The sequence below is a fragment of the Mirounga leonina genome, unplaced genomic scaffold (assembly GCF_011800145.1).
Source record: "Mirounga leonina isolate KUSES-001 unplaced genomic scaffold, KU_Mleo_1.0 Mir_94, whole genome shotgun sequence".
NCBI lineage: Eukaryota > Metazoa > Chordata > Mammalia > Carnivora > Phocidae > Mirounga > Mirounga leonina.
The window spans coordinates 45,636,664-45,649,178 of NW_023270855.1; the positions used below are offsets into that span (position 1 = coordinate 45,636,664).

Below are 12,515 nucleotides of genomic sequence, written 5' to 3' on the forward strand. Positions count from 1 at the left end.
GGCCACTGTTCTCAAAAGAACCACCGGAGTGACCATGAGTTTCATCTGCAAAGCCCGCTGAAGACAAAAAGCTGCTGTAGCAGAGATGTCCCTCCACTCCTAGCCAGCCCCTCCCCACTCCCACCCTGTCCGTGGGCTTCTCAGCTTTGGGGGAAAGGATGGTGCCTTCCTGCGGAAACTCTCTGGAGAGATGGCCCCACGGTCCCACGGTGGCCCAGCCTTGGGAGTACAAGTCCCAGCCCATCACTGGATCCCCTTCTGGTGACAAACACCAATGGGCAACCATGCCACCCCAGGGTGCTCAGCTGCAAACCAGGTGTAATGAGCAAAAAGGAGAGGCAGTAATAGGAGGCTAGAAGAACGACCCAGAAAGAATGCAGCCCCTTGAAAACTGCCAGGAGCTCTGCCTTCTGCACCAGGGATGGAGTAACTCAATGTACTCCCAGCTGCAGGTGCCTGGAGGGATGGTCCCCAGAAGAGCCCCTGGGGTACCCAGGAAACTGTGGGCACCCAGGGGAGCTGGGCAGGTCCAAGCCATATGGCTGGCAATCTGGGGATGAAAGTAAGAGCAGCATGAATCCAAAAGGGACATCCTAGCCACTGAGAGTGACAGGGAGGAAACTTAGTTGAAGGAGATGAGCAGGTTACAAGGGATTGGGTCAGCTGAGTCTCTGACCCTGGGGCCATAGGAGCAGTGAGAAGCTGGTCCGGATCCCGGCCCCCACATCGGATGTGCGTCCCTGAGCAAGTCTTCTGACCTCTCTGTGCTCATTTTCCTTATAGCTAAAATGTGGAGAATAAAAGCCCCTACTCCACAACACTCTGTACATTTTATATCAGTTAATGAATATGATGGTTGAAATTGGGCCTGATATATAATACATGCTCAGTAGGAGCTTAATTACATTATTGAATGATACATTACATGACATATATTATATTTCATATTTATGGGGTTTTTTTTTACAACTTACTTTCGGTCTTTGGTGAAGTCACCTATATTTTTTTATGTATGGCAAAACAGATGTAACATAAAGTTTACCGTTTTAACCATTTTTAAGTATACATTTCCGTGGTATAAGTATATTCACACTGGTGCGCAACCATCCTGTTATTTGCTGTAGGTATTAGTATCAACTACATTGTTATTCTAGACCTCTGTAGATGATGGCATTATTGATTTTTTCTTCCTCTTCCAGGTACACTTGTGTATTCCTGATCTTCTGGTAATAAATGTATAATACTTTTATAATTACATCTTCTGTGACTGTTCAGCAATGTGAGAAACCATTCATAATATAGCATTAAATGAAAAAAAACAAGTTACAATACTGAATATCCAACCTAAACCCAACTCGGTCTATAAAAGAAGAAAAAAAAAAGGCATGGAAGGAGAAAAAAAAAATCCCTGGAAGACTCCAAAGCTATGACCTTGGCGTTACATGGCTAGAGATGATTTCTAGAAACTTCTGGATACTTCTTAGTTTTGTCATTTTAAAGTGACTGCATATTAGTTTTCCAAGCACAAGCATGATGTAAGTTTGTTTTTGTTTCCAGCAAGAGGGCTGAGGGCCGGTTCTGGGTCACTGACCTTCTCCAGCTGGTGTCCGCGGGCGGCGAGAGGTACACGGTACCGTACGGGCAGCTGTCCGCTTGAGTGTGAGTTAAGGGGACAGCACTGTTGGCTCAGGCCCCACCCCGAGCCCCAGGAACCTTGTGGCCAGGCTGCTGGGAGCCTGCAAACAGCTGGGGCCGCAGGGCGGGGGCCTTTCCTGCCTGGCTGCAAGCAGCCCCCGGGGTTCGGCCTGTCCACCTAGCACTCAGCACTCACCCCCTGCAAGCACACGTGCGGGCTGCGCCCCTTCCAAGAGGGGCCTCGGCTGTGAAACTGGGGCCCGTGGGGGGCAGTGGGGAGTCTCGTTCAGCTGACATGGGTCTTGACTCTTAATTCTAGGCCGACAGGGCGGCTCCCGGAGCCTGAGGGGCCCAGCTGGTCGGGCTGCCCCAGCCATGGGAATGAGAAGTGGGAAATAACAGGCTTCTCTGTTCTCGAATGCTGGGGGGGTCCCAAGAGCAGCCACTCAGACTCTGGTGATGGGGGGGGCTGGCTGGCCAAGCACCAAGAGGCGGCCAAGTCTTAGGGGCGGGGGAGAAACTCCCGACGATCTCTGCTTGGCCAAGGTGCAGAGGAGAATTCTGTGTCTTCAGATGGAGCCTCCCTTGGATCTGTCTGGATCTGGCTCAGACCCCCCTCGGCCCGGCTGCCTGGGCTGGGCTGCCCTCTGCATGGCCCCAACACGTGGACACCCTGCTCACAGCCTTTCTGGGTTCCACTGCCGCCAGGCGTCCAACACGGTGTGGGTCCGACCTTACCTTCCCCAACCCTCCCCGCAGGCTGCATGCTCCAGCAGCCCGGGGCCTCTGTCCCCGTGTGCCCCTGCCCTAGCATAAGGCTCTTCGGCTAGCCACACTGCCTCTGCCAGGGTTGCCCTGCAGCTGTGCCCTCCCTCAGTGCTGGCCCGGGAGTGCTGGAGGGCTGGGGCAACCCCTATTCCAGCTCCAGAGCTGGCAGCTCAGTCACCTAGACTCCGGGTCCTGCAGTCACCAACAGCCCCCCTCCGTCCTCCGGGTAAAAGATATCTGCCGTCCGTGTTTGTCCACTGACAAGGGCCGGCGATGTGGGGAGCCCAGCCGGCCACGCTCTCGGTATACTCTGTCCACCAGCCCGTGGTGCCGGGTGGTTCGGCTGGTGTCCAGGCCCGAGGACTGGAAGGGTGTCTGGGCGGGGGGGGGGGGGGTGGGGGGGGGGGAAGAAGGAGACCAGAAAAGAGAGAGAAACCCAGACAGTTATCAGCCGTGGCCTGAGATCCAATGCAGCTCTGCCCCCAGGATCTGACCTCAGGGCCCACCCCACCCACTCCTGAGACACCCTTTGTCCCCACTCTGCAGCCCAGACGGGCTTCCTCCTGCAGCCAGGGCCCCCCAGCCTCTGAGCACTGCCAGGGTAGGGGCGAGCTGGGGATCCTGGGTGCCGGGCGGCAGGCGTGCAGTGCGGCTGGCATGCACGGGCCAGGCAGCGCAGCACAAGCTCGGGGCCCGGTGCCGGCTGGGGTGCCAGGGGTGCAGACGGCCCAAGCGCCCCCCAGCCTCGCCAGGTGCAAACAGGCCTCCGCCTTCTCTCCCTGGGCCTGGCTGGCCTCCTCTCCCCACCCACGTCATCCCTGGAGGGGCCTGCCAAAAGACAGCCCCCAGGGCTTCCAGCCGAGGACGTCAAGGGGCCCACCTGGCCAAGTGCTGGCTCCCCAGAGGCTCCTTATTGAGCCCTGGCCGGGCTTGATTGAGATGAGCCCCCCACGCCCTCCCCCACCACCTCATCCCTTCACCACTGGAGCCAAGTGCAAGCGCTTTCCGGAGCCCTGGCCCACGGCTTGGCTGGAAGGGGCTTCCTTCCAGCACCTGGGGCTGGCACGAGGCCTCCAGCCAGACCTTGCTCCCTCTCCCAGCTCCATGCCCCTGGGGCCCCTGGGAGCCTGCTCCCTGCCTGCCCTGGTGCCATGGGGCCCCTCGCCATCTGACTGGGGCGAGACTGGCAACCTTAGCCAGCTCTGGAGGCAGCCAGTCCCCCCGCCCCACCATCTGGCCCTTGGGCCCTTCTGTCTTCTCTGGGCAGCCAGGCAAAAGCAATTTCCTTCCGGAAGACTGCCACTGGCTGGAATCACTGCTCTTCCCTACCCGTCTGAACGCCTGGGCCAGTGTTCAGGGCTGACCGATCTCCCTGGAGTCTGGGGCCCCCTGTTTCTCTCTGGCCCAGACAGAATCCTGCCAGCTTGGGTCTTTCTGCACTTTTGCCTCCAAAAGGCCTTGGGCCTGGAGACTTCAGTGACTGAGGGAAGGTGGGAACCTTACCATCCAGGCACAAACACCGGAGGGCAGGGGCTGTTCATCTCCTCCCAGAGATGCTTAGAAGGCCGGGGGGTGGGGGTGGGGGGAACCAAGGCAGCTGAAGCAGAGCCAGAGGCAGAGAGAAGCTCGGGCCCGGCCACAGCCCGGTTCACCAGGCTGTACCTGGGATCCACACACACATACATGTGCATGTGTCACAGGAACGAACCATGCAGCATTGATGCCCATGCTCGGATCCCCCAGGCGGGGGCCTCTTGACGCAACTAGACACACTTCCCCACACAGGGCAGGGGGAGGTGCAGAGTGGATCCACTTCCGTTTGGCAGACAGGACACTTCCCGCCAGGCCACTAGGGCGACCACGCAGGGATACCCAGCACCCGCGCACGTGCCAGGGACGCCGAGGCCTCAGCCCAGGGGCTCATTTACCAGAGAGACAGGAGCCGCTGCCAGGGCCTCCCCCAGATATCCGCTGGGCTGAAAATGCAAAGAACCGATACTTTGAGACACTCCTGCCTCATCCGGCCCCCCAGCGGGATGCCCAACAGGTCCCAGGATACCCTTGGCCCGAGGAGGCTCTACGCCAGCCCTAGCCAGGGCCATACCGGGGGGCTGCCCAGAGAGACGCTCCCTTTGAGGGGGAAGGGGGTAGGGGAAACAGAGGAAGGGGAGAGGCAGGAGGAGGGGAGACAACTCAAGCCAGGATGGGCCTTGACAAAGAGGCCAGGGTCCTGGAGCACATTCAGGATTGGCGCAACAGGCCCATGTGTCTGCTCCAGCAAAGAGGCCATCTGAGGAGGGCCGTGCCCCAAGGAACCCAGGGGCCGCGGAGCTGAGCCAGGCGGACCCTGAGCCAGCCTAGGGGACCCCGGGCCAGTGCCCTCCTGCATCCCAGCAGTAGTGTGGGAGGAGGAGGAGCTGAGGAGGGACTCGGGTGGGTGGGGGACTGAACTCCATGCAGGACGGGCCCGGCTCCACCTGGCCTGTCAACACATGGACAGACGTGGTTGTTTCTGAGGCCCTGTCCCAGAAAGGGGGAGGGTGTGTGGCCGTCTGGTGGACCTGTCCCTACAGAGGCCAGACAAGCTGGGGGCGGCCCCAGCACCCGGTTCCACTCCCAGGCCCACCTCACCCCTGCTTCCACCTGTAGACCAGGGTCAGGGCACAGCCTGGGGTAAGAGGCCAGCCCGGCACCCAGGCGGTGGGCCTTATCTCTCATTATTTATGATAAGGACGTGCATGGCGGCTGTGTGGCCTGCGGGAGCCGCGTTGTGTGCGTCTCTGCCAAGAAACGTTTGCAGACAAGTGGGGTCAGGCCACAGGGCCTCCTTCTGAGAATTGCTGGGCTTGCGGATTAGTGAGGCAGGATGGAGCCAAGCCCCAGAGGCCCCGAGCGGTTCCCAATGCCGCACAGCCGGCCAACAGGTGTAGCGGCTGCCGAAATGCTCTTGGCCAGACCACAGCCTCACTGTGGGCTCTGCTGACAGGGGACAAGCAGGGGGATCCAGGCAAGGCCTGGCCAAGCCTTCCCAGGGACAGGAAAAGAGTAGGTGGGGGCGGGGGGAGGCGGGCTGCCGCAATTATCTGGTGACCCCAGCTATCTGCAGTGGCCAACACACACGCTTGCTCACTCTGTGGCCAGGGTGGGGCCCGGATATGACGTGCACCAGGTGGGAGGCTGTTGGGGGGGGGGGCGGGGGCTCACCTGGAAGGGCAGATCCACGGTGCCACTCCCGATCTGGTTCACGTTGGGCAGGGACCCACCGTAGTACTGGCCACGGCTTGGGCCCAGCTGCAGGTACTGAGACTTCTGGAGCTGGAGCTGCAAGAGAAGCCAGCAGCTGCAGTGCAGGCCCGACAACTTCCCCAGCACATCATGAAGAGTGCCGCCCCGGGGGGCTCCCAGAAAGGAACCAAGCGATGGGGTCAAGGGCACCAGTTACGGAGGATATGGGACCCTGTGACTCAGATACTCAAAGGAGCCAGGTGTCTCTCCACCCAAAACAGCAGAATCAGAAAGCCAAGGTGCCCCAGGCAGCTCTCCCTAAGCAGGGCAGCGGGCCCTGTGGGGAACTGCCTCCGTGAACCTGGGGGAGCCTTGCTGGTTCACCTGCATGGTTTGTGAATGAGCAACAGAGTACCGGGCAGACGTAGAGCCTAGAGCCCGTGGAGGAGGCCCCTCACCCACCCAGGGGAGCCATTTCTTATCACAGCCAAAGACTGCGTTCCCGGGGCACAGGCCAGAGGCTGTGAATGGTCGCCCGGACACAGGAGAAACTATCTTTCCAATGGCCTGAAGCAGAGGGGCCGTCTGAGAAGCACAGTGCTGACTTTCAAAGTGCAAGATGTGTGATCCCTCCGGCAGCACACACAGGGCAAGTGGGTTGGCCAGACCCTGTCTGAGTGCTAAGGGGGCCTGCCCAAGCCCCCAGCCTCCCTCTGCCTCTCTTGCTGGCCTCCCTGGAGCTGGGCCCAGTGGAGGGCCTTCATCCGGGATGGCCGAATGCCTGCACAGACCTCCACCCGTCGTCACGCACATGGGGACTTGTCCCACTGGGCCACACCTCAGACCCAAGGAGCCCAGCTCCCTGACTGGCCAAGGCTGCCTCGAGGTGAGGCTGGGACCTGGCCTCCTCTCCCTTGAATAACTGATTCCACTTTCCTGGGAACAACAGCAGATGTCCCTGGCATGGTCAGCGCCACTCGTGGCCCTCAGGGCTGAAGGTCCACGACGCCTGTCCCACTCCCCTTTGGAGGCAGGCGTCGTGTCCGAGGGGTGGTGGCCGGGCATTCAGGGAGGATGGGCGTCCGCTCTGGCCCGGGCTGGGGCGGTTGCTAGGGTCGACACTGTGTACACAACAAGGCCAGCTCACGTTCCCTCACAAACAGCTCCTGGCAGCGCTCCGCGAGCTGGCTGCCCGCGCCGCCCCGCTCTCCCACGCCGGCCCCTGCTTCCTGGGGGGCCTTGGATCCTGGAGGGGGAAGTAGGCTCAGGAACTGGCTGCCCGCCCAGCAGAGCACCTCACCCAGGTAAACAGCTGTGTCCTGCGACTGTGGTGGAGTCAGGAGGGAGACTGACCTTGTTCCATCCTTCCCAGGTGGTTCTTGGGGTCTGTGGGGCCCGCCCAGGATCTGTCTCCAATGGCTGGAGACCTCACTGGGAACACCCCACTGTGTCCCTCCCACCCTACAGTCATGCGAGATGAAACAGGCCAGCCTCCGGCCAGGGGAAGGGGGAGACCAAGCAGGGTGGGGCCCCCACCCCTGCCTGGGCACAAGTCACCTCAGACCCAAGACACCCACAGGCTTCCTTGTGGCAGAAGCCTGCATTGCATCCAACTCTCAAGAACCATGTGGCCCCCCACTTCGTGGCCTCGGTTTCCCCCTCCCATTTGTCCAGGAGTAGGTGGGAATGCCTGCCATGTGACACAGAAAGTGCTTACACCACAGGCTGAACTGTCAGCTCAGGGAGCCCGAGCATCCTGTCCAAGCACTCCACAAAGCCGCCATGTTCCAGGCCAGAAAGAGCCTGGTGTTGGGGACGATCTACAGGACTGGGGACTGAGAAGATGCTCAGGCTCGCACACTGCCGCGACACCAACCCTCCCAGGCCCCACCTCTGTCTGAGCCTTTCTTTCTAGCAACGGCCTCCCGTCCACCTCCCCACTTTGCTACAGGACTGTCAGGCTTCGGAGGACAGCCTCTAGGTTTGCAGTGGAAGGTGTGTGGGGCCCTGCACTTCTTTTGGGGGACCCTGTGCCTGTCCCTGGTTGCATACTGGCAGCACAGGAAAGTGTCCACCTGGCCTAGAGAAGTCTGGCCTTTGTCCCCAGCTCCCAAGAGGTGGAAGCCCTCTGAATACTCTGCCTGACAAGACTATCTTTGTCTGCCTGGGATCTTGGGCCACACTGGGTGGTCTATGCCAAGGGTGTGATTTAGGGTAGGGGTCTTAGGCCACGTGGAATCAGCTCGCCCCCTGCAGGGGCTAGAGACGGAGATCACCCGTGTGGCAGTCAGCCGGGTCCGTGTGAGTGAGCACCAGTAAAAACCCTGGACACCGAGGCTCAGGGAGCATCCCTGGACGGTAGTACACCATGCATGTTGTCACACGCTGGTGCCAGGAAAAGGGAAAGCTGTCCACAAGACTCCACAGACAGGGGACACCCAGAAGTTCCATGCACGGAACACCCTGGGTGTCTCCACCCCAGACACCCCTTCCCTTTGCTGACTGTAACCTGTGTCCTTTCGCTTGTCATAAACCCTAACTGTGAGCATAACAGCTTCCAGTGAGTCCTGTGTCTCTCAAGTGACCCGCTGATCTCAGTATGGTCTTGGGGACCCCCTAACTTTGCAGGAGCTGACTGCCATCCAAGGTCTTGTCAGGAACCCCCAGGAGCAGGGTACCGAGGTGAGAAGTGTGGCCCTGCCCAAGAACCTGCTGCTCAGAGGGCCCACGGGAAGAAAGGACAGCAGAGTGACACCACCAGGCAGAACCTGATGAGCTGCTGAATGTTGAAACTCAAGCCTCTTCCTATTGCCAAGTCACAGCCCCTCGTGCATCCTTCCACCCAGCAGTCCTCACTCTGTGCCCCCCATGATGGCACTTGTCCCTAGCCTCGCCAACAGAGCTCCGCAAACCCAGCATCCAAGCCAGGGCTGTCACTCAGCATCATCTGCTCATGGAACAAATACGTGTATGAACACGTGAGTGAGTTAATGAATGAACACCGCTATTCCTGCTCTCAAGGGCCAACTTTCACAAGCCAGGTGACAGGCCCATCTGGAGACCACACAAGCGCCTTTCTGAAGGCCTCCAACACAATTAGAGGCTCAAGGTCAAAACAGGGCTTGGATGCCTCCCCCCACCCCCATCCCATCCTCATGGCTGTTGGAAAGGGCAGTGCAGAGAGGCCCAGACAAGGCCATCAGGTGCTGGAGGCCACACGCTCAAATAGGAGACCTGCATCTCTCAGGGCGCCCCCTTGCTTGTGGCCTGTGGTCGGATATCCTGGAGTAGGAGTCCCGGCCTCCCAACTATGACAGTGGACCCCTCTCCAGATTCAGAGGGCCTGGGCTGAGGGTGGGTGGGTGCCCCATTACCCATGCTTTTGCCATAACCTCCCTATCTTCCACTCTCCCCACTCCTTGGCCCCAAAGCACCCTGACTTTATGCACCTCCAGGGCCTTGGCCTGTGACAGCCCCCCTTCCATGCCCATCCCACAGGGGCCTCCTTGACACCCCACCCAAGGAGTAGCCCCTCCAAGTCACTATCACATCAGCCTCTAGCTTGGTTTGTATTGTTTTTAATAAAGTTTTCATCACAGAAGTTTCAGATTTACAGAAAAACTGCAAAGATGGTACACTGTTCCCCAACACCCCTCAGCCAGCTTCCCCTAAAGCCACCCTCCTGCCTTACTGGGGCAAAATTAGGAAAGTGGCGGTGGTGCGGCACGCCTGGCCGATCCAGACCCACTTGTGTGAAGCCTCCAGTGTGCCTCATCAGGTTTGCTGCACTGGAAACACCCTTGCTCCAGGACCCTGTCCACCATTCCTATCTGGTCCCCGCCAGAAGGCGGGGACCCAAGACTCACGGTCTGCTGGTCACACTGTGTCTGGCGCCAGGACCGTGCGTGGTCATGCTGGACCCCCAGTAAGTACTACCACCTGTCTGCCTTACCTCCCACCAGCCTGCTGCAGCCTCGGATCTTTCCAGAACAATATTCCCAGTCCATGCCTCTCAAACCCTCTTGCTCTGAGATTTGAACCGATTAAGCAAGCAGCATCAGGCCCTAGGGGACAGAGGTATCTCAGGGTTGACGCCATCCACGATCGACGGCCACGAAGCTCAGCGCAGACCTTGGCCACCCTGCGCTCAATGTTTCCCCATGCCAAGCATTACAGATGGCACCCCCGGTGTCCCTGAGCCCCCGCCATGGGCACAGAGCCCTTCCCAGCACATTTACGCTACCACAGTAGTCCTCCCTTCAGTGTCCCAGGGCTACCGTAACAAAAGACCACAAACAGGGTGGCTTAAAACAGTAAGAATTGACTCTCTCATGGTTCAGGAGACAGAAGTACACAATGAAGGTGTGGGCTGGGTTGGTTCCTTCTTGACGGTCTGAGGGAGAGTCTGTCCCAGCTCCTGGCAGCTCCTGGCAGCTCCAGGGCTCCTGGGCTTGTGGCCACATCCCTTCAGCCTCCGCCTCCATCCCTCATGGCCTTTCCCTGCGTGTGCCTCCATTCTCCCTCTACTTTCTCTTATAATACCTGTCACTGGACTCAGGGCCCACCCTAATCAAGAATGATCTCATCTTGAGCCCCTTAATTACGTTTGCAAAGACCCTCCTGCCAATAAAGTCACATTCCCAGGTTCTGGGGTAAACACATGGACACAGGTTTTGGGGGGATACCAGTCAACCCAAGAGAGGCCCTCTGAGGGGAGCACCAGCACACACCACTTTCCAGATGGGAAAAGCAAGACTGGCCAGGCAAGGGAACTGCCCAAGGTCACCCAGCTTAGAAGTGGCCGAGCAGGGCACGGACTTCACTTCTGGAACCTGACCCCCACATGACCCTGCAGACCAGCAGGCAGCTGGCGCCACAGTGTCGGAGACCACGTGGCATCGTGGATGAGAGCACACCAGTTCCTCTGGGAGCCTCCAGTCAGGGCACCGATCCGATGACAAGTCCACCACACTGACTCCGTCAAGGTGGGACCCAACACAGTCTCTCCGTAAAAAGCCACTTGGGGTCCTGCCTCAGCCCGAAGACCCTTGTTTCCAGGGAGGCCACCCCCACTTCTTGACACAGCCCATGCCTGGACTGCCTCCCTTCCCCCAGAACAGTACACATCCCCCACCTTTGTCCATGCCCACACCCTCTGCTGGCCTGCTGGACACACCCCCTCCCCCCTTCCACCCTGGCAGTATCCACCAGCCAGGCAGAGGGGAAGCCACAAGGCTGGGGAATGGGGGCCGGCGGCCCTGGAAAGGCCTGGCGCGACAAAGACACATAGTTCTCCAGGCAGCCCCCCGTCCTCCAGGACCCCACACAGGATGCAGCGACACCCCTACCTGCCAGCTCCTCCCAGTCCTCACTCTATAGATGAAGCTGGCCTTGGCTCCCCCCCACCCCCCACCCCTCCCAGCAATCGTCGTGGCAACTGGCTGGCCTTCTAATGAGATTAGGGGGAGCAGACCTGCTGAAGGCTGAGCTCTGTCCTCTGCAAAGCCAAGGCAGCCATGGGGGCCGGGCTGCAGAGGGCCAGGGAGGAGCTCTGCGCTCCAAGTGGACCCGAATACCGCCCCCCCCAACACCAAAAAAGGCCTGCATGGTCTGGCCCTCTACTCTCCACCACCAGAGCAGGTCGCTGCCTCGGGGTGCTCGCACTGGCACCACTTCCTCCACTGGGTCAGCCCAACACTGTGCCCATCACCTCCACAGGATCGTCTCCTCCACAGCTCACTGTCCAAACCCACCTGACTAAGGTCCATCTCCTCTCACCAGACTGTCAGCCCCACAAGGACCCTGGCACAATGGAGTGGTTTGGCATCCACAGGCGGAACCTTTGTCTGGATGAACATGTGAGTGTAGGATGCACTCAGAGTCCCAGGCAGGGACAATTTTTCTCCCGCAACCACACAGGACTACCTGCCCCCCTCACCTCCTCAGGTAAAATGAGGCCCAAGGGAGAATGGCCAGCTGCCCAAGTACAGAGAGGCAAAGAACCACCCATGAGAGGGAAGGTAGAGAGTGAATACTCTCTGGAAAGGATCGGAAACCTGGGGCTCTGGGGGAGACAGCTGTGCACGCACACGTGCCCCACCAGGAAGGTCCGTGACTGCTTTTTCGGTCTTTCTCAACTTATTCATCGAAGTAAGAGTCACATAACATAAAATGAACCCTTTTCGCATGTACAATTCAGTAGCATACAGTACATATGCCACGTTATATACAACCATCACCTCCATCCAGGTCCAGAATATTTCCATCACCCCAAAAGGAGACCCCATCCCCACAGTCACTCTCCATCCCCCTCCCCCTGGCAACCACCACCCTGCCTTTGGTCTGATGGATTTGCCTGTTCCGGACGTTTCACCCTAAATGGAATCACATAACATGTGGTCTTTTATGACTGGCTTCTTCCACTCAGCACAATGACTTTTTTGGTTCTTTGTTTTTTAAAAAGTAATCTCCACGCCCAATGTGGGGCTTGAACTCACAACCCCAAGATCAAGACTCACATGTTCTACCGACGGAGCCAGCCAGGCACTCCTCACTCAGCACCATGTTTTTAAGGTTTATCCGTGTTATAGCATGTGTCAGGGATTCGCTCTTTTTTTATTTTAAAGATTTTATTTTATTTATTTATTTTTTATTTATTTGACAGAGACACAGCGAGAGAGGGAACACAAGCAGAGGGAGTGGGAGAGGGAGAAGCAGGCTTCCCGCTGAGCAGGGAGCCCGACGCGGGGCTTGATCTCAGGACCCTGGGATCATGACCTGAGCCGAAAGCAGACGCTTAACGACTGAGCCACCCAGGCGCCCCTAAAGATTTTATTTTATTTTACTTGTACGAGAGAGAGAGAGCACGCACAAGCAGGGGGAGCGGC

The 12,515-nt window shown here is 58.6% G+C and overlaps 1 protein-coding gene across 3 annotated transcripts in view; it reads right to left on the bottom strand.

The window, feature by feature from the left end:
• Positions 1-12,515, bottom strand: part of CRTC1 (CREB regulated transcription coactivator 1) — a 73,107-nt gene that overhangs the window by 24,061 nt on the left and 36,531 nt on the right. For 2 of the 3 annotated variants that reach the window (XM_034997626.1, XM_034997625.1), the window contains exons 2-5: positions 5,608-5,724; positions 4,332-4,379; positions 2,641-2,778; positions 1,592-1,653 (exon numbers count right to left, since the gene is read on the bottom strand). In XM_034997626.1, the coding sequence (XP_034853517.1) occupies positions 1,592-1,653; positions 2,641-2,778; positions 4,332-4,379; positions 5,608-5,724 (365 nt within the window). The remainder of the gene's footprint in view (positions 1-1,591; positions 1,654-2,640; positions 2,779-4,331; positions 4,380-5,607; positions 5,725-12,515) is intronic. The other variant, XM_034997627.1, reaches the window with a different exon arrangement.